General features: G+C 36.6%; 2 protein-coding genes across 2 annotated transcripts; both read right to left on the reverse strand.

The window, feature by feature from the left end:
• Positions 1–1664: 1664 nt before the first annotated feature.
• Positions 1665–7807, reverse strand: KRT25 (keratin 25). The gene is made up of 8 exons (XM_033090785.1): positions 7321–7807; positions 6925–7007; positions 6366–6522; positions 4099–4260; positions 3888–4013; positions 3311–3528; positions 2887–2954; positions 1665–2040 (listed from the first exon to the last, which is right to left on the reverse strand). Exons 1-8 carry the CDS (start codon positions 7747–7749, stop codon positions 1931–1933), a joined length of 1353 nt encoding a protein of 450 aa, XP_032946676.1. The 5' UTR covers positions 7750–7807; the 3' UTR covers positions 1665–1930.
• Positions 7808–10352: 2545 nt separating this feature from the next.
• Positions 10353–15632, reverse strand: LOC117013593 (keratin, type I cytoskeletal 26-like). The gene is made up of 8 exons (XM_033090901.1): positions 15192–15632; positions 14061–14143; positions 13515–13671; positions 13224–13385; positions 13009–13134; positions 12432–12649; positions 11078–11145; positions 10353–10504 (listed from the first exon to the last, which is right to left on the reverse strand). The coding sequence occupies exons 1-8, from the start codon at positions 15630–15632 to the stop codon at positions 10353–10355; spliced, it is 1407 nt and encodes a 468-aa protein (XP_032946792.1).
• Positions 15633–21012: the final 5380 nt, after the last annotated feature.

The raw sequence follows: 21012 nt of genomic DNA on the forward strand, positions 1-21012 counted from the left end.
AGAATATAACTTTAAGCCTAAGAAAGGACAGATACATTTTATAAGATTTGATTTCCTCATGAACTAAGACCTTATCTGGTAAGACATCCATGTAGACACCTGAAAATTCCCATTGTTGCTGTGAGTAAACTCTCCAGTGAACCAGGAATGAAATGGTGATGGCAGCAACAGTGGCGGAAGGAAGAAGGACATTTCATTAGGGCGCAGTGTTGACATACTGGCTACAGTGTATGAACCGAAGCTCTGAAAATGTCCCCCCAAAAGTTGTCTTTTTTCTATAACATAATTATCATTCAATTTCAAAAATGCTTTCAAAATGAAGTAGTATTAGTACTAAATAAGAGTCTTATTACTGATAAAATTTATTATTATTAAATGAATGGGATCAGTGGCACAGAACCCAAGTGGCATAAAATTAGAAAGTATTTTCTATTTGGTAGGGAAATGTCCTTTATGCTCACATTTATTGAGAATGCTGCATTTCTGAGAACTTATGAATTTTCTCTAAAATTGTAACGTTTTTGTTTCACATGATCTGGTTGGGGGCATAATTAGGCATTTTGACTCTAGTGGCCACTGGTGAAGATTGCATTAGAAAAAGACAATGAAAATAATTCAAGGATAATTAAAGTGCCCTTAAAGAACTCCGTCATCTGTTCTGCTTAGTATTTTCAGATGGAACCTGAAATCAAATTCCCATGAATGGATTACAATATGGATAATCCATCCATAGATGATTGAGGGTCAACTAAGTCTCTAGGGGTAATATTTAATCTGAGGAAATTATGTTTTCAGCTCATTTAATTTTTTTCCCCTTTATTAGGGATGAATGGTAGTCAAGAGCGTGATAAACATCAGGTATACTTTATAACACAAGTGAATGACTCCATTAATAGAGCTTGAACTCTAAACCAGAACTTTTGCTTTAACCTCCCTTACATTTGGAATATTTTAAAAATACGTATTCAAAAGGAAAATGATATTTGAAAATTAATCATTATAAATATTGAGTATTAAAAATAAGCATTTGTTGAGCGTCTACTCCATAAGTGCACTTTATAATAATTTGTTTAATATTTACAATAACCATTTGAGAGAAGTACTATTATTATCCCCATTTTACATATGAACCTGAAATGTATACATTTTAGCTATCACAAAAGGGGACAGGCTTGTTATTACTTTGTCTAAGTATGACAGCTTGGGGATTTAAGTGAAAGCATTTTCATTCATTGTGAATTTGTCTCATTTTGAATTATTGGGAAATCTTCCTGAAAATTTAGAGGGAAATCTGTTAATTTTTAAAAAGTTGTCCTATAAATTAAAAGCTGTTAGGTGTTTATATATCTGTACCACAGGCATTTTTTTTAATTAAAATTTATCGGGGTGACAATGGTTAGTAAAGTTACACATGTTTCAAGTGTACAATTCTGTAACACATCATCTATATATCACATTGTGTTCACCACCCAGAGTCAGTTGTCTTTCCATCACCATATATTTGACCCCATTTACGCCCATCTACCACCTCCCACCCCCTTACCCTCTGATAAGCACTAAACTATTGTCTGTGTCTATGAGTTTTTGTTTCTTTGTTTGTCTTGTTCCTTTTTGTTTTCAGTTTTATATCCCACATTTTAAATGTAAGACAATACCACCAGTGATAACTTGCTGAAGGAAGAAGATTTATTGAATGTAAAGAATTGACAGCATTTTCTATATGATCAAATGAGTCATCATATTAGTATGTGACATTCTTCCAGATGAATGGGGAGATACAACTATTGATTGCCAGATAGAGATTATATTTCAGTAACAGAAAGACAATAGGACAGACATTTTTCTTGAACTTGCTCATTTTTCAGGACAGATATATAATGCCTTCTCTTCTCAAAGAGTATTTGGCATATGCTAGCTCTTGTGTCTCAAATTAATTGCTTTGAGATTTCTCTTCCAGGGAGTGGAGCCTGGTAGTGAGTATTTTGCTGCGTTGGTCTACCTCCTCAAGAACTTTCTTAACCACTATGGCTTTGGCCGGATCTAAAAATTAAAATTTAAATGAAGATTTTAGAGAGTTGAAAAGAGATGAATAAGATCATAATAGCTAACATGTGGAATCAATCCAAATGTCCATCAATGGATGCATAGACAAACAAAATATGGTATATACATACAATGGAATATTATTCAGTTTTAAAATGGAAGGAAATTCTGATACATGCTACAACATGGAAGAATCTTGAGGGAATTATGCTAAGTGAAATAAGTCAGTCACAAAAAGACAAATACTTTATGATTCTACTTATATGAGGTACCTCGAGTTAGGAAATTCCTACAAAAAGTAGAATGGTGATTGCCAGGGGCTGGGAGGAGGAGGGAATGGGAGTTATTGTTTAATGGATATAGAGTTTCAGTTTTAGAAGATGAAAAGAATTCTAGAGATGGAGGTGATAAGAATATGAATGTACTTAATGTCACTGAACTATATGCTAAAAAACAGTTAAGATATTACATTTTATGTTCTGTGTATTTTATCACAATAAAAATAATTTTAAAAGATGAATACAAAATTATATAAATTAAAGGAATAGTAGGATTTTTACATAGGATGAACTATGCAATAAGAGCAAATACTTAGACGCATTTTTGGTGAATTTTGATTTCCTGATTAGCTAAAAACATGGTGACGTGTTACTTAAAATTAGCACACATCACTAAAATTAGATACCTAGTGCACACTGATATCTACTACAATCTTTATTATATCTATTCTTATATGTGCTATTATATATATAATATATATATAATCTCCTGGGAATATAAAAACAATGAAGCATTGAAATTGAAAAGTAGTATAGCATAAAAACAGAATTTCATTTTGATTACCTTTGAGTTGATTTCCCATATTTCCAGATCCATAATCTTTAGACTTGTAACTTCCAGACTTACAAGCCCTGTGAACACACATTGTTGGAAACATCACAAAAGAGAGTAATTTAGAGGGAAACCCTCCAATTCTAGATTCATTATTGTGTTTTCTTTAGCTGTTTGGTGAGAACATTTCAGTGGGTTGCATCTGCTTTAGCATCACTAAGTGATTTTAAAATTTTCATACCTTAAATAGAGGGCTTGTTGCATTTTGGTTTTGTAAGATGTTGCTAATTTGTATTTTGGCAATAGAGTACCATGTTGAATATTTAGTGTCTTTGATAATAAATGCGATCATATCAGTTTACGTGCACTTTCCAGAGATCTAAGTTTTACGCAGATTTCGGTATATTACATCTTCTCTGTACATTATTTTACCTACCCATCATCTCCACCGATGAGGAGGCAGTAGGTCTCGATTTCTTTTTCCAGATGGACCTTGATGTCCAGGAGCTGCTCGTACTCCAGTTTCTGACCCTCGGTCTCAGTTCTGACCTGGTGCAGCTGCTCCTCCAGGGCCCCGATCTGAGCCTGGATCTGGGCCAGCTGTGCGCAGTAGTTGCCTTCGGTCTCTGTCAAGGAGCACTCCAGGGATTGTTTCTGAAGGAAACAGTGAAGAACCTGAGACAGATATCCACATATACAAACTCTGTTTGACCTATGACTTTCTCCTTTTGTTAACTTTGCCTATGATTGTCTTAGATTTCACATTGACACATACTTAAGAAGACTGTGACACTCCTAAAATGAGCAAGTCTTTCTTATTGGTAGAACACACCTGAAGGTACACATGTTGATGTTTTAGCTGTTCTTTATCTACAACCCTACTTTTCCTTACGTTTAACTTAATTACATCACATAATATGGATATATTCTCAACACAGTTCAGGGTTTTAAAACCAATCGGCACATATTTAAAACGATAACCTAGGAGATGGTAAGAAATTGTCCTTTCCTACCGTCGCTAAGAGAGACTGAAGTTCAATTTCCAAGGTTTGGAGATTGCGCTTCATCTCAGTCAGCTCGTTCCGGGCGGAGGTTGTGGCTCCCACATCCTCAGAGATCTGCTGCTGCAGCGAAGCGCTCTGAAAGGTGTAAGTGACAGAGCAAATCTTAGTTGTGTGAACATCACCAACAATGCAGAGCGCTTGGTATCTGGGCAAAGCTCACCTTCTCGTTGAACCAGGCCTCCGCATCCCGGCGGTTCTGCTCCGCGAGGGCTTCGTACTCGGCGCGCATGTTGTTCAGCAGGACCGTGAGGTCCACGCCGGGCGCCGCGTTCATCTCCACATTCACGTTGCCCCCCGCGGCGCACTGTAGAACTTGCATTTCCTGGAGGGAAAAAAGCATTCAGCTCAACTATGCAGGGATGTTATAGAAAGTCTGTGCAACGAGCCCCGTCTGCGTTTTATATTTCCTGACCAGTTGATATAACTTTCAATGGTGGTGAGCTCACTACCTCGTGTAGTAGCCTGTTTCATGGCTGAAGAGTTTTAACTGCTCCAGAGGACTTCCTTATAGCGAACCCAGTCCCAGCTCCTACAACTCCCAATTCATGGGTTTTCGTTCTGCTGCACAGAAAAAGTCTTAATTCCTTTTTCAAAGGAAAGTCCTCAACATTTCAAAAATGAGTTATCTGTCACCTCTTATTCTATTCATTTATAGCTTAAAGGTCTCTACATTGGTGGACTGGTCATTATTCCACTTAGAGACCAGCTTTGATGTATTCTCCACCAGCTATACCGTGCACACAGCATCAGCTTGGTTGAAGGACTGAGTCTGAATAATTCTGAACAATTGAAATAATTATAAATAAATAACAATGTTTATATATTTATTTATAATTATAAACCTGTTTATTTATAATTAGTAAAGGAAGAACGTCATCGTCTAAAGATGTCCATTAAGCTTACACAGGACATGATAGTGTCATGATGGACTTTGGTGTCATACAAATCTCTTTGCGAATTTGGGTTCTGCTCTGAGTGGCTAGGTGAATTTGGGAACGTTGCTTAACTTCTTTAATTCTCAGTTTTCTTAACTGAAAATTGAGGATAAAAAAAAATATTCTCTGGGTCACTGAAAGATGTGAAAGAACTACTCGTAATAGGACCAACAGTACTACCGGGCATATAAATGCGAAAAAGATGGTAATTATTATGGTCATTATCATCACCATAGAGGCAGGAATCACTTTTGTGGTCAAAGTCGACCTATTATCCCATCTGAGGTGTGTGCTGTCGGGACGCAGTGCGTCAGTTCTAAGATTGTGGATGGCAGACATCACTGCTAAGACTGTGTACACTGAAATCCCACGGATCAGCTTCCCTCTCTGCTGCAGGAACCCTCCTGCCCACCCACACACCCCAGGCCCTGGATTGGTCCTAAGGACAATAATGAGGCTTTCTTTCCTCCGTGTACCAAGTCCCTCAGACGTTTCTAGCATTCTTTCCTCCCTGATGGTCCCTATACCTTCTCTGTCTCCAGGTGGGGTTTTTATTTCTGAGGATTTAGGAAAAACTCCTCTGCTTCAAGCAGATAAAGAAAAAGATAAAAAGATACACATGAGTTTGTTTGTGAGTCATTAAAAAAATCAATTGCATTCAATTCATCAAAACTTTGTTGAGTAACTACCAGAGGCTAGAACCACACTTGAACCCATATATCCATATAAATGTTGTTCTTCAAGTCGTTATATTTCTAAGACAGCCTCATGACTAATCAAGCAGCATTCTTAGCTTGATTTTCTGCTTTAAGCATTTGACTTGACTGTAAAAGTCTTTTGGCTGTTTAAAAATATTAAATTCATTTTCAAAGAATAAAGGTTTTCTCAGGAAACAGTGGTTCTGAAAGTAATCCCTAAACTATGCCTGCAGCAGTGGCTGTATGATTTGATTTTGACTCTAGCTTGCCACGGTGACCACTTTGGATGTATACTATTTATTTGGAAGTATAAATTTCTATGTAACAGTTTCATTTCGGTCTCATTGTTTTTATAGCCATATCTATTAAGAGTACGTATTACTATTAAGTATATATACTTAATGTGTGTATGGAGTAAATGTTTAAGTGATTTTAATCTGCCGCTGTTATAAAGAAATTTAGGCTATCTTTAAAGTATATGTACTTTAGCTAATATATGGCATCTTTGAAGTGTGTTGGTTTAGCTATAATTACCTAGCCAAACACTGCTCTTGTAACCCTGATTGGTCTGGAAAACATGATTCTTTTCTTTTTCCCATGGGAAACAATGAGAGAGCAAAGGCAAATCTGTATAAATACTTCTCTACTTCTAAAGATATCTCAGGCCTCATGTCTGTCTGACAATGGATCGTTAGGACCAATTTCTTATTTAAGAAGTCAAATACACTATCTTCTGGCAGGCAGGTGGATAGTGTCTGCAGAGGGATGGCAAAATGTAGATATTCAGCTCTTACCTCTTTATGGTTCTTTTTGAGGTAAGTCATCTCCTCACTCAGGGTTTCGTACTGAATCTCGAGGTCTGTTCTGCACAGGGTTATTTCATCCAGAACTCTGCGTAACCCGTTGACATCAGTCTCTACACCCTGGTGAAGAGCCAGCTCGTTTTCATACCTGAAAGAGTATTAATGATTTTACAGTTTGTTACAAGATTGGAGAAATAGTCACCAATCAATAATCAAATTCTAAAGTTCTGGAATTTTGAAGTGGCAGATTTGGCCACAAGAGACATTTTCAAAGTTTAGTGTCTAATCATTATTATTTTTCTTTAGTTTGAGGCATGTCTTTGGCAGACAAAGAACTAGGATATCAAACACTACTTTTACAGAAGTTCACACTATATTTTTCATAGCCCAAGTATAAAAAAAGTAATAACATTCTGTTTATTTTAAAGCCAAGTGTTTTACAGTGTTGGAATAACAGTTGGTGATAGTCAACGGAGGGGTTAAAAAATAAATTCAATTTAATGCTTTGCGTTCATCTCCACGAATTTTTTTACTGTGTGAGTCTACTTACTTGAGTCTGAAATCATCAGCTGTCAGCCTGGCATTATCGATCTGTAGAACAGCGTTAGCATTGCTCGTGGTGGAAGCAATGATCTAGAAATGGGAAATTTGGCTTTTTAAAGGCAATTTATCACAACTAATTAAAAAAGCAAAAAGTAGGGGTGTTTTTAGATTAGGAAATGGAAATAATCAAAATTAATATAGTTACTAGATAGTCAGTGACATTTTAAATCATGAGATTAACCGACCAAATCCACTTAGTGCTTATTTTCCCAATGCTAAATTGAAATTCCCTTTAAGACTTTATAAGTGGCGACGATAAATGTTTTCACTATTCAGTGAAGAAAGGAAAAGAACATTTAGAAAGAACAGTACAAAAACCTGATGGCAAAGTGTAATTTCTTACCTGATTTTTGAGATCACTGATTATGGGGAAATATCTGCTGTAGTCGTGATCAAGACCCCGGCAAGAACCAGGCCCAAATTTCTCATACCAGCCCTTGATCTTCTGTTCTAGTTCTGCATTGGCTTCCTCCAGGGCACGCACGTTGTCCAGGTAGGACGCCAGGCGGTCGTTGAGGTTCTGCATGGTCACCTTCTCATTGCCAGAGAGGAGACCGCCCTCATTCACAGTAAAGCCAGCACAGGAATTGCTTCCGCCTGCATTTCCTCCAGATGCGCTGCCCCCAAAGGCACAGGAAAAGCCACTTCCAATTCCGGGCATGGTGCTGGCATTTCCAGCCCCAAAGCTGGCTCCTCCACCTGAGAGCCTGAGCGATCCTGTGGTGGGACGGGGACAGGCCCTCCTGGGTCCACCGGAAAGTCGAAGAGACATGGTATGAGGCAGGGCAAGCGGGTCACAGAGCTGTGCTTGTGAAAGCCAGCATGGGGTGCCTTCTCATCTCAGCTGTTTGGTTTGCCTTTTTATAGACAATTCTCAAGTGTGTTCTGGATGAAATTCTGCCTACACAGAGGAAAACGTGGCTTGCCAGCCTCAGCAAGTTAGCATAATTGGATGATTTTTCCTAATTAGTAACTAACTTTGCTGGGCTTATTTCTGTAGGAGGGCAGTTGCCCTCAGGTTGCTGGTTATCTGAGAAATGGGTCTGGGTGGAGCAATTTCAGGTTCCTTATTACATTTTTAAATTGTGAGTGAGTCATTCTTCACTTCCCTCGTTAGAAGATAAAACCCATCAGTCCACCACACCATAAAAATCTGGCGTCATGGTTTTGGGCTATTTTGCCAAGGCAGATTTTGATGCTTTTGAGACTTTTTCTGCTTTCATTTTCACAATTCTATCCATATACGTAGAGAACAGAACTGGAATCGTTATTTCCGCAATCTGGTCCTTCAATCACCAGTCCACGCACCCACATCTCCCACCCCCACCCCTCTTGCCACTGTTCCTGATGGGAAGTAACTTCCTTTTGGCTGACATGCATCATATTTTGTTGACACTCATTTATGTCTAGGGATAGCTGCCTTCTCTTATCCATTTTGGTAATTAAGAACACACCCCTAATTGCTATTCTGGGTTGTGGGAGTTTAGAAGGATATTAACTTGTTTCCTGACCCAGCAAAATTTGAAGCAAACCCGGAAGGAAATATTTCATCTGTTTTTACTTCATTGTGGTTTAGCTTAGGTGAAAGTCATCAGTAAGCTAATTATTTACTGGCTGTGGATTCCCATATATTTATTGAAAACCCTAACTGTTATGGAAAGTTTTGGAAAATCTGGAAATGGGCTTATGAACAAAATTTACATGAGCATTTATTATGTGAAGCTGTTGTGAACATATGGATTCAATCATTCATATTTATTTAACAAATATTTATAAAATACCTACTATGTGCTAGTCATGGTTCTGGGCACTTGGGATTAGTAGAATCATACGTTATTTCTCTTTTTGTGTCTGGCTTATTTCACCTCGTATAATGTCTTCAGAATTCATCCATATTGTAGCATGTGTCAGAATTTCCTTTTTTAAAAAAGGCAGAATAATGTTCCATTGCATATATATACCATATTTTGTTTAGCCATTCATCAGTAGGTGGACACTTGGGTTGCATCCACCTTTTGGCTATTGTGAAAGATGCTGATATAAACATGTCAACCACCATTCTATTCTCTGCATGAATACATTCTTGATGTAAACAAATCAAGCAATATCTAAGAGCATAGAGGAAAATGTTAAAGTCCTTCCTCACCTTTCCCTCTCTTCTATCCTCCTTACTCTGTCAAGTAACTATAGTTTACCCTTCTAGACGTTTGCACACTTCCAGGTGGTTTTCTATGCATTTGCATACGTACATAGCATGTAAACACACATATGCCATATTTGAATCATCTGTCTTGTATGCATTGTTGTGTAACTTGTTTTGTTCACCTTATATCATAAGCATGAATAGGTCCCTAATGTGGCAGAAACTGTTGATTGATCCCCAATTTATAACTAGGCAATAGCTGCCCACAATAAAGACTGCTTTCTCCAGCATTTGTTGCAGCTAGCTGGTTGGGTGATTAAACCAGCCAATGTGATATAAGCAGAAGTATATGTGGCGTGTTCTAGAAACTTTATCTAAGAGGAATCTGACACAAGTCTTTGGCCCATCTCCTCCTTTTTTTCCTCCACTCTGCTGGAATGGGTGGGATGGCTGGATATGATGGGTGGAGCTTCATATTGGACCATGAGCGAGGGCCACATCTGGGGAATGGAAGAACTGAAAGCTGACAGGAACCTGGGTCCCTGAATGCCCTACTGCAAAGCAACCATCCCAGCCTTGAATAGCCTACCTCTGGATTTGTGTGTGTGAGAGACATAAACTTCTATCTGTGTAAAGTCCTTTTATTTTGTTATTTTACTCAGGGCCAAACCTAACATTAAGTAATTTGTTTAACCACTATTTTATTAAAGGACTTCCAATTATTTCCATTTTTTTGCTATTATTAATAATGCCTTTTGTAAAGGATAGATTCCTTAAATTATTTTTTCAGTTCTTTTTAGTCAGATTTATTGAGATTTAATATATGTATAGTAAAATTCATCTTAAACATACAGTTCTATGAGTTTTGACAAATGCATAGTCATGAAACCTCCACCACAATCAAGATATACAATAGTTGTTAATCTCTCCAACCCCAAATTCCCTGTACCCCTTTGTAGTCAACCTCTCCTCACACCCCCAGCTCTAGGCAAACCCTAGTCAATTTTCTATCTATAATTTTGCCTATTCCAGAATGTCATATAAATGGAATCATACAATATGTACCCCTGAGAAGGATTACATGCAACGAACATGAGAAGAAGCAGAGAAGAAAAACAAATTCCAGCCTTTTTATTTTTAAGAACCAAAAGGGATGATTTCCTTGGGTTATCTAGCCAATGAAATTTTGCAAAGGTAGGTTTAGAAAAAAATAATAACCCCTTTTCCCTTCATCATGGTCCTTTCGAAGGTACATGTTGTTCCATTGTAATATTGCTTATTTTAGAGGATTTTTCTTCAACTGAGTGGACCCTCAGTGAAGGGATGTTGTCCAGTTGATCTAGCTCCTCACCCACTGTTTTGACAACAGGTTCTTCTTTTGAATCTAAAAGAAGATAAATGAAAGTTTAGTATTCATTCTTAACGGGTTGAAAGGTATGTAGTCATGATGAGTAAATTTTTCAAAAATGGTGTTTGCAGGTTTGCAGTAAATGGAGTATATAAGTCTCTATTTGTGTTTGAAGTTTGTGCTCAGCAAGGCCCAGACCATTTTCCTTGCATTTACCACTTTTTTAGAGCAATGGGTGTTTCCAAGCATATATGAAACATGGATCAAAATACATAAGTGTCCAGCAAGTATAGGACCGGAACAAGTAACGTCTTCTTTTAAACATTAATTTGCCCTCTTTTTGTGGTTTAAAATAAAGTTGCTCTTCTATCAAAGCATTGAAGCTATGAAAATAATAGGTTCTAAGTAAGAAAGATATTGGGATATTGGTTCCCCATTTCAGTAATTTCATCATCTGACCACATCTGTTCACAGGAATATGAGCTACAAATGTTAAGAGCTGTCATAATGACTTACCTTTATCCCTTCATTCATTAGAACTAAATTTAGAAACAATCTTATTTAGTTTACAAATAAGTGACTTAATACAAGGTAAAAAGCCTTTTATACCTTTGATCTGCTTTTCGGAATTTACGGACCCACACTCTTTTGCTTTGCAACATGTGGACTTGTTTTTTCTGTGAAGAGAAGAGTAAATTATTGCATTTTTTTCTTTCATTAGGGAGCTCATAAATAACTGTGAATTGGGAATAAAAGTTTTGGAGTTCTAGTTTCAATGAGATTCCAATTCTTTTTATGTTTAAGAGATATTAGTAAGTTTTTCATGACTTCAATATATTGAAAGAAGAGATTAAATGGATGTTGATGATCAGAAATTCCCTTGTAACCAGATATTATCTCTTTCATCTAGTCCTATGGGGTCTCCAAGTTCTCATTCTGACTTTTCAATCACCTGGCCAATGGACATGTTTGGCGTGCCTACTGTACAGAAGGTGCTAGGCTAGGTGTGAAGAAAATACAGAGCCAAGATACAAGCAGTTTACACTGTTGAAAATAAAAGGAAATACGTGCATGTAAAAAGTTATCTATAACATGGCATGGAAGGTGCTGTAAGAAAAGTGAACAACGCATGGTGTGAAGAGCTCTTTGTTAGAAGGAGGGAGCAATCACCGTTGGGTTCTTATGAGAATATGCCATAGAAGGCTGACACTGACCTTGGGAGATGAGTAAGATGTTACTGACTCATGGAGTGACCGTGGGCAAGCATTCAGTAATAGCCAGATTACCGAATGCCTTTTGTGTGCGAGCCACTGTCATGAGCGCTTACCTACATAGTGAGTCACCCTTGTTAAAAGTCATTAAGAGTGTGATTTTGGTGTTATCACTATTTTACCAGTAAGGAAACTGGGCTTTAAAGAGCTTAAGCAGTGTGCTCAGATTCACCCAATGGTGTCATTTGCATCCAGGTTTGCAATTTTAGAGCTGTTGTTTTTGGCTATCAAGCTACTGGTGCCTTCTTCAATTAAATCTTCTTGTATCTTCACTGCTCATCTTTCCAATGAAAAATGTAATAACCCACTTCATACAGGGTACATGTATGGTAACTAGTGAAGTAGTAATAAAATAGAGTGTGTTATTATAAGAAATGTAATTCAACACTAAGTCACAGAAAGCAACTTTCCCCCTGGATTGGAGTACAGGAATTGTTTAACATTCCATATTTAAATGTTCTCTATATTATTATAGATACAAATACTTTACATATTTAGAAATTTGATATTACTGCCTGTTTTCATTTCACTTGGATGCAATAACAAATGCCTGAGGCCATCAATGAGTATGATCTTTAGAGTAGGACGTTTTAAGAAACAGTATTGGGATACGTGTATACTGAGAAAACCTAGTTGATGTGAGGTTAACTTTTTAATTATCAGATTAATTTTTTTCACTAGTTAATATTTACCCGTCTTCTCCATCTATTAATGTGCAATAAGTTTCAATTTCTTTTTCTAAAAATATTTTGATATCTAGAAGCTGGTCGTATTCCAGCTTCTGGCCTTCTGTTTCCGTTCGGATCTGTTGCATTTCTTCCTCCATTGCCCCGATCTGATCCTGGATTTGCTGGAGCTGAAGGTGGTAGTAGCCCTCCGTCTCGGCCAAGGAGCATTCATAGGAATGTTTCTGAAAGGAGAACAAAACTAGGCTTGTCTGTGGAACTGATAAATGACACGTTCATATTTTAAACATTCTCAAGGTGGAAAGATGTATTTGTATGAGGCCTAAATCTTTTCAGTTAAAATCAGTATTAGCAAAGTTAAAAATATGTTTTTCCTTCCATTGAAAAAAGTTTGTTTTTTACAAAAACTTTTGGAATTGGTGAGTCAGAAGTAATGTTTATGGACAAAATTCTTGATATTTAATATATTTTATATTTTTAGTTATATACACTTAGTTATATATTTAGTACTTACACACACACGCGCGCACACACACACACACACACACACACACACTTCAAATCAGTGGTGAGTCCTACGAACCGTGGCCACGAGGGAATGAAGTTCTATTTCCAAGGTTTGCAGATTGCGCTTCAGTTCCATCAGCTCATTTCTGGCTACTGTGGCTGCTCCCTCATCGTCAGAAATCTGCTCTTGCAGAGAAGCACTCTGAAGCATAATTGTCAGAAAGGTTAGTGACCAGCTTGGTGGTCTACTGAACACGTAAGCCCTTGGTGTGTGACTTGCCCCAGATGTACCTTCTCCTGAAACCAGGCCTCCGCGTCTTTGCGGTTCTGCTCGGCCAAGTCCTCGTATTCGGCCCTCATATTGTTCAACAGCACAGTGAGGTCCACTCCCGGGGCTGCATTCATCTCCACGTTCACGTTCCCCCCTGCTGTACACTGCAGGATCGCCATTTCCTAGAAAAGGGATCAGTATTAAAACTCAAGGTTGAATTTTGATGGAGAGTCACACTCTGCTGTGAAATGCTCAGTGGACTTGAGGAAGGAAACCCGACACGATAGGAAGCCCCCCTACCAGTTCCTTACCTCCTCGTGATTTTTTTTGAGGTATGTCAATTCCTCATGGAGTGTTTCACGCTGTATCTCCAGGTCGGTTGTACAAAGGGTCAGCTCCTCCATGACTCTGTGCAGACCATTGATGTCTGCCTCAGCACTCTGGTATAGAGCAAGCTCATTTTCATACCTGAAAGGTTATTAAAGAACTTGAGAACTGTAATCGTAGGCAGGGGCAGGGTAACTTTTCCAGACGTTTCATATACTGAAAGATACATCTGTCCACACTTCTGAAGCTCATTGCGATGGCAAAGCGGTGAAACACTCTGTAATGCCTATGGGTTTATGAATATTATTTTGGAGGAGTTGTTTATTCGGAGTTGAATTTTGTCATCCAATGTACTTAACAGTTGGATAAAAATATTTATTGTTTGAAATTGATAAGGACACATTTAATTTAATTTCTTCAGTGATCTAGACTGACTTTATAAAAACATACCGGTTTTTAAAGTACAAGATATGTTCTTTACTGCAAATGTAGGATTTTTACCTGCATGACAATTAATTATTTTTACTTACTTCAGCTTGAAGTCATCAGCAGTCAGTCTGGCATTGTCATTTTGTAGAACAATGCTGGCATTACAGATGGTCATAGAAATAATCTAAATAGGGTAGATTGTGCAAAATGTTAAATTCCAAAAGTCAAGGGAGACTCCAGAGTTAAGTGTGATTCTTCTTAACCTATCAAGCATCTATTTTAGTATCATTTTTGGTACATTAAAGGAATCTGGATTTTCTTCATATAATAAATGTCCAGGACTTTAAGAGACAAATGTAAGCTTTTGCAATAATGGATACTTTTATTACTCTTGATTAAGAAGGATGAATTAAATATAAGATCAACAAAGTGATTATATCTATTTTTTTTTGTTAGTTTCAGGTATACAAAGCAATGTAATAGTTATACATTTACCCCCCTCACAAAGTGATAACCCTCCCCATCTACTACCCCTCTGATGTCATATACAGCTGTTATAGTACCATTGATTATATTCCCTATGCTGTACCTTGTATCCTGTGACCGTATACGTGTATTTGATTATAGTTGCCATTCAGTATTATTCTACTTCAGCTTCAGGTGTACAGTGCAGTGGTCAGGCATCTACACAGTCTATGAAGTGATCCCTCTGATAAGTCCAGTACCCATCTAGCACCCTATATGGTCTTTACAACATTATTGATTATATTCCCCATACTGTATTTCACATCCCCATGACTATATTGTGACTACCAATTTGTACTTTCTAATCCCTTCACCTTCTCCCCCATCCCCACCCTCTTCCCATCTAGCAACCATCAGTTTTTTCTCTATATCTCTGAGTCTATTTCTGTTTTGTTTGCTCATTTATTCTGTTCTTTAGATTCCACATATAAGTGAGAGCATATGGCATTTGTCTTTCTCAGTCTGACGTACTTCACTTAGCGTAATATTCTCTAGGTCCATCCATGTTGTTGTGATTATATCTATTTTGAAACTTTCTCTTTCATTAATTAATTCCACAATTTTTATTGCCAGGCACTGCCCTAAGCACTATGAATATAGAGTAAGCAAATCCTACAACACATATTTGCTAAACACATTTAATATTTTGTCCTGTTTAGGTCATGCACACCCTAAGTAGTAAACGTATGCAAATTCATATCTCTTACCTCCCTTTTAAGATCTTCAATGACTGAGAAATAGCTACTATAGTCATGATCGAGTCCCCGGCAAGAACCAGGCCCATATTTCTCATACCAGGCCTTGATTTTCTGCTCAAGGTCTGCGTTGGCTTCCTCCAGAGCTCGCACATGGTCCAGGTAGGATGCCAGACGGTCGTTTAGGTTCTGCATGGTCAACTTCTCATTCCCAGAGAGGAGGCCGTGCTCATTTCCAAGAAAACCAGCACAGATGCCACTTCCCAACCCTCCACCACCATTATAGAAACCTCCTGCAGAAGAAACGCTCCCAAGAGGACAAGAAAAGCTGCTTCCTGCCCCCAACCCACCGCACACATTCCCGGTCCCGAAGCCTGTTCCTCCACCAGACAGCCGACCAGAGCCAGCTCGTGAGCAGGCCTGCCTGGATCCACTAGAGAGTCGAAAGGACATGGCGACAGCACAGCTGAGTGACACTTTCTAAGAGAGGAGCAAAGCTAAAGTACACCATCCGTAGTAGTTCCATTGGCCTTTTATAGGATTTAGTAGATCATGTCAGTCTGAAGTATGCCGATTTATAATAAAATATTACCTCCTCCCTAATTGTTGTGTTTCATAATTGGGTGATTTTCAATACTGTCCAGTCTGTAGGTGGAAAGGTGCCCAAGGATATCTTTGTATATGAAAAGGTGCCCGGTGGAGTAACACTGAATCATAGTTTTCAAAGGTCAAAATTAAATATGAGTAAATGTACATCTTTTTGACCTCTGGAATAGATTCCAGTTTTTTGTCCTCCTATATAACAAAGACTTAACAAGTCAAATGAGAAATGTCTACTGCTTTTCTCCTGCAAATGCTGTGGAGTATCTCTATTATTCCTGCTTTACTGAGTATTTTCTTTCTTATTTAAATCAGAGACTCTCAATATGTAGTGATCGTTTGGTGGTGGGAGTTCTTGAATTGATTTTTTAAAAATTGAAAACTGGAATAATAGAAGTACTATAGTACTTTGCTTATTAATTTAACTAAAATTAATGAATATGTACCCTTGACAAAATTATTTGTATTGTGATTTCTTGGTTGAGTCCAGGAATAGAATGTCCATTCATCTAACTTCTGAGACTCCAAATTGTTCATTTCTCTACCTCAAAAATGTTGTTTACTGCCTTTTAGTTTAAATTTATGTATTTAACGCATTATGAATTATTTTGAGAAGTGAGCGTCATATTGATGAGTGGGGAGTAAAATGTATGGAGAGGGGTGTTTTTAGTGCTACCTAAAAAGCCAATCATTTGGTATTCTACATAGAAGATTAGTTGTCATAAGGAAGCAGATTTTTCCTTCTCTTGCCTTGATGCCCATGGGAAGTTGTCCTGTCTAGTTGTGTTTCCTTTCCTTATTGGCCAAATGAAAATAATAACATTGAACAGTCGCAAATGAATGTTGAGCAGTTCCAATAATTAATGACTATAAAAGGGTCTGAAGGGCACAAACATTGTGTAAGTGTTAATTACTTAAATTATTATAATAAAGTGGCTATGTCAGACAGGGTCAGGTCTCTATCACTTATAAAGGTACAAATTGATTGGTTAACTGATTATGGGTTTGGGTAATTTTGAAACAGTCATTTTTTCTGTGTGAGATTTTTCAATGTTGTGGATATTGAATACTTTGAAAAACATTCAGCATTATTGTCCCTAAAAGATAGGGACTATTTGGTGGAGGAGAATGCATGGATTTTTTTGACCAAACATATTTTAGGATAATTAATATAACACTGTATCTCAGACCATTGGCACATGTTTAGAACAATGTGTGAGAAATTAAGAGATACAGTTTATATTCAGAGACTTGTTACTGATTTTGTTGTGATCTGGTCAAAATTTTAATCTTTTGCCCATGTTTCCCATGAATAAAACAAGAAAAACAGAGTGTGTTGTCAGTGTAATAGTTTATAAGTCTTGAGATTCTTGAATAAGAGGTATTAAGAGACTACAAAGTATTATTAACATAATCTACTGATCTCTGGATATTTTATAAATAGTAATTAACTTGTAATCTTTTGTGAAATAAGTTAAGCATATATTATTAGAAACATTTTGGAGATGAGTTGGCTCTGAAGCTAAGTGGCAACACAGATCACAAAGCATTTTTTATGTCAAAGCAGGACTGGAATGTATGATGCTTAACTGCTCAAAATGTTGTCATCTATTCGCTCATAATGGTGAATCTCTTGAATTTTCTTAATCATAGATTTCCTCTAAGTTAGTAGTTACTGCAAAAATTTAGGTCTGTTTTAGTCTTTTCTGGAAGTGAGGAATAGACTTAAATTCTCTAGTCCGTTTCTTTCTATATATTTCTTCCCTGAGAATGATTATTTTATTCATGGTAAGAAACAGGTATTCAGCCACATAACTATGATTTCTTCCGAATCTGTTTGGTATTAGAACATTCATCATACAATGTGCATATGTAGGTGCTCAAAAATAATTGAATTGAATTTTTAAGTTATGTAGGTTTAATGTCTGCTTATCTCAGGATGAAGTTTTTCATTATATTATTCTAATGATCATACACTAATTTTCCCCTGATAAATATAGTGTTTATTTTCAAACATGCTTCAATATCTTTTGCCATTGTTTACAATTCACATTCTACATTTCTGTTAGCCAGGTTTAGAAATGTATTTTTCTTGACCACAAATGAGGCTTGTTTTGTCACTAGATTCCTAGTTTTTCTTTTTTTTCTGAGAATCAGATTTTGGTATGCTAATTCCTCCCAGGAAATGGCTTCCCTGATTTGTCTGAAAAGGAGACTCTGATGATTTAGCTTAATCTCAGACTGACTCGAGTTAGAATGTACTTAGTTGTTTTTATTCCTTCTCTCGCTAAAAGGAAGGTGGAATCATGAGGTTCTCACTAGCATCGTATTATATTGTGGTTTAGCACACAGGCTCTGGACCAGACTGCCTGGATTAGCATTCCAGCAACTCCAGTTATTAGCTGTGTGACCTTGGGCAAATTACTCAAACACTCTCTGCCTCAGTTTCCTTATCTGTAAAAATGGATGATAATAATAGTACCTACCTCAGAGGGTTGTTGTGAGGATTAAATTATACTTAAAATAGAAGCTAGCATGTGGAAAGTGCTGGGTATCACTATTATTCATTCTTTCCTGGGAGCTATATTAAAAAGCTCTTAATATATTTTTGGTTGTCTTGCCTGTTGCTTTTGGTGTTAAACCTAAGAAATCATTGTCAAGACCAATGTCAAGAAGATTTTCCCTAGGTTTTCTTTGAGAAGTTTTACAGTTCCAGGTCTTATGTTCAGGTTTTTAACTTATTTTGAGTTGATTTTTGTGTATAGCGTATGACAGGAATCCGATTTCATTCTTTTTACATGTTGATATCCAGTTTTCCCAACACTATTTGTTGAAGAGATTATCCTATCCCCATTATGTATTCTTGGCCCCCTCGTTGAAGATCAGTTGACTATATATGCATGGATTTCTTTCTGGGCTCTCTATTCTGTTCCATTGGACTATGTCTTTATGCCAGTACCATGTTGTTTTTCCCCCCAATTTTTTTTATTGTGGTAAAATACACAGAACATAAAATTACCACCTAAACCATTTTTATGTGTACAATTCAGTCGTATTAAATACATTCATAATGTGCAACTACCATCCATCTCCATGATTCTTTTTCATCTCGCGAAACTGAAACTCTATACCCATTAAACAATAAGTCCCCATCCCTTCCTCCCCAGCTTCTGGCAGCCACCATTTTACTTTCTCTCTCTTTTTTCAGGAACTGCCATACTGTTTTCTGCAGCGACTAAACCATTTTTACATTCCCGTGAAGAGTGCACAAGGGTTATATTAGGTTGTTGCGAAAGTAATTGCGGTTTTTGCAATTATTTTTAACCTTTGAAACCGCAATTACTTTTGCACCAACCTAATAATTTCTCCACATCCTCACCAACACTTGTTATTTTCTATTATTTTCATTGTGGCCATCCTTATGGGTGTAAGATGGTATCTCATTGTGGTTTTGATTTGCATTTCCCTAATGATTAGTGATGTTGAGCATCTTTTCGTGTGTTTATTGGCCATTTGTATATCTTCCATATGTTTTAATTACTAGAGCTTTATAATAATATTTTGAAACCAGGAAGTGTGATTTGTTCTGTCTCAAAATTGCTTTGGCTATTCAGAGACTTTTGTTTTTCTATATGAAGCTTAGGAATGTTTTTGTTTTTTGTTTTTTTTTGTATTTCCAAATGTCATTGGGATTTTGATAAGGGTTGCATTGAATCTATAGTTCATTTTGGTGGTATGGACAATTTAACAATATTAATTCTTCCAATTCATGAACATGAGATATCGTTCCATTTATTTGTGTCTGCTTTAATTTCTTTCATCAATGTGTTATAGTTTTCAGTTTTTCCCTCTCATCTCCCTCTCATACAAGCCTCTCATCTCCTTGATTAGGTTTATTCTTAAGTACTTTATTTTTTTGATGCTATCATAAATGGGATTGCTTTCTTAATTTCCTTTTTGGATAATTTGTTGTAAGTATATAGAAATGAAACTGATATTTTAATGTTGATTTTGCGTCCTGCAACTTTACTGAATTTGTTTATTAGTTTTAATAGTGTTCTTGGTGAAGTCTTTAGGGTTTTCTATATATAAGATCATCTCATTGGCAAACAGATACAATTTTTCGTCTTCTTTTCTAATTTGGGTGCCTTTTATTTTTTTTTCTTGCCTAATTGCTCTGGTCAGGACTTCCTAGGCTGTATTGAATAAAAGTGGCAGGAGAGGATATCCTTGTCTTGTTCCTGATATAGAGGAAAAGCTTTCAGTTTTTTGTCATCAAGTGTGATATTAGCTGTGGGATTGTAATATATGACCTTTATTATGTTGAGGCACATTTCTTCTATACCTAATTTTTTGATCAGTTTTATCATGAAAGGATGTTGAATTTTGTCAAATGCTTTTTCTGTATCTGTTAAGATGATCATATGATTTGTATCTTTCCTTTTGTTTATATGGTATATCACATTTTTTATTTATATGTTGAACTATTTTTGCATCCCAGAGATAAATCCCACTTGATCATGGTATATGATCCTTTTAACATGCTATTGAATTTGGTTTGCTAGAATTTTGTTGAGGATTTTTGCATCTATGTTCATAAGGAATATTTGCCTGTAATTTTCTTTTTCTTGTAGTCTCTTTGTCTGGTTTAGGTATTAGAGTAATACTGGCCTTGTATAATGAGTTTGGAAATGTTCCCTCTTTTTCAATTTTTTGGAAGAGTTTGAGAAGGATTGACGTTAATTCTCCTTTGAGTGGTAGAATTCACCAGTGAAACCACATGGTCCCGGGCTTTTCTTTGTTGAGAGATTTTTGATCTAATTCAATCTTACTTATTATTGGTCTGTTCAGATTTTCTATTTCTTCCTGCTTTAGTCTTGGTAGGTTGCATGTTTCTGTTAATTCATTGATTTCTTCTAGATTTTGCAATTTGTTTGCATATAAATGTTCTAGTATTCTCTTATAATCCTTTGTATTTCTGGCATCAGTTGTAATGTCTCCTCTGTCATTTATAATTTTATTTATTTGAGTCCTTCTCTCCCTTTTTTTTCTTGGTAGTTTAACTAAAGATTTATCAATTTTATCTTTTCAAAAAAACCAACTCTTAGTTTTGTTGGTCTTTTCTATCATTTTTCTAGTCTTTATTTATTTCTGCTCTAGTCTTTATCATTTCCTTCCTTCTGCTAACCTTGGGCTTTTTTAAAAGTTTTTTCTTTTTCTAGTTCCTTAATGT

This window comes from Rhinolophus ferrumequinum, chromosome 21 (genome assembly GCF_004115265.2).
Source record: "Rhinolophus ferrumequinum isolate MPI-CBG mRhiFer1 chromosome 21, mRhiFer1_v1.p, whole genome shotgun sequence".
NCBI lineage: Eukaryota > Metazoa > Chordata > Mammalia > Chiroptera > Rhinolophidae > Rhinolophus > Rhinolophus ferrumequinum.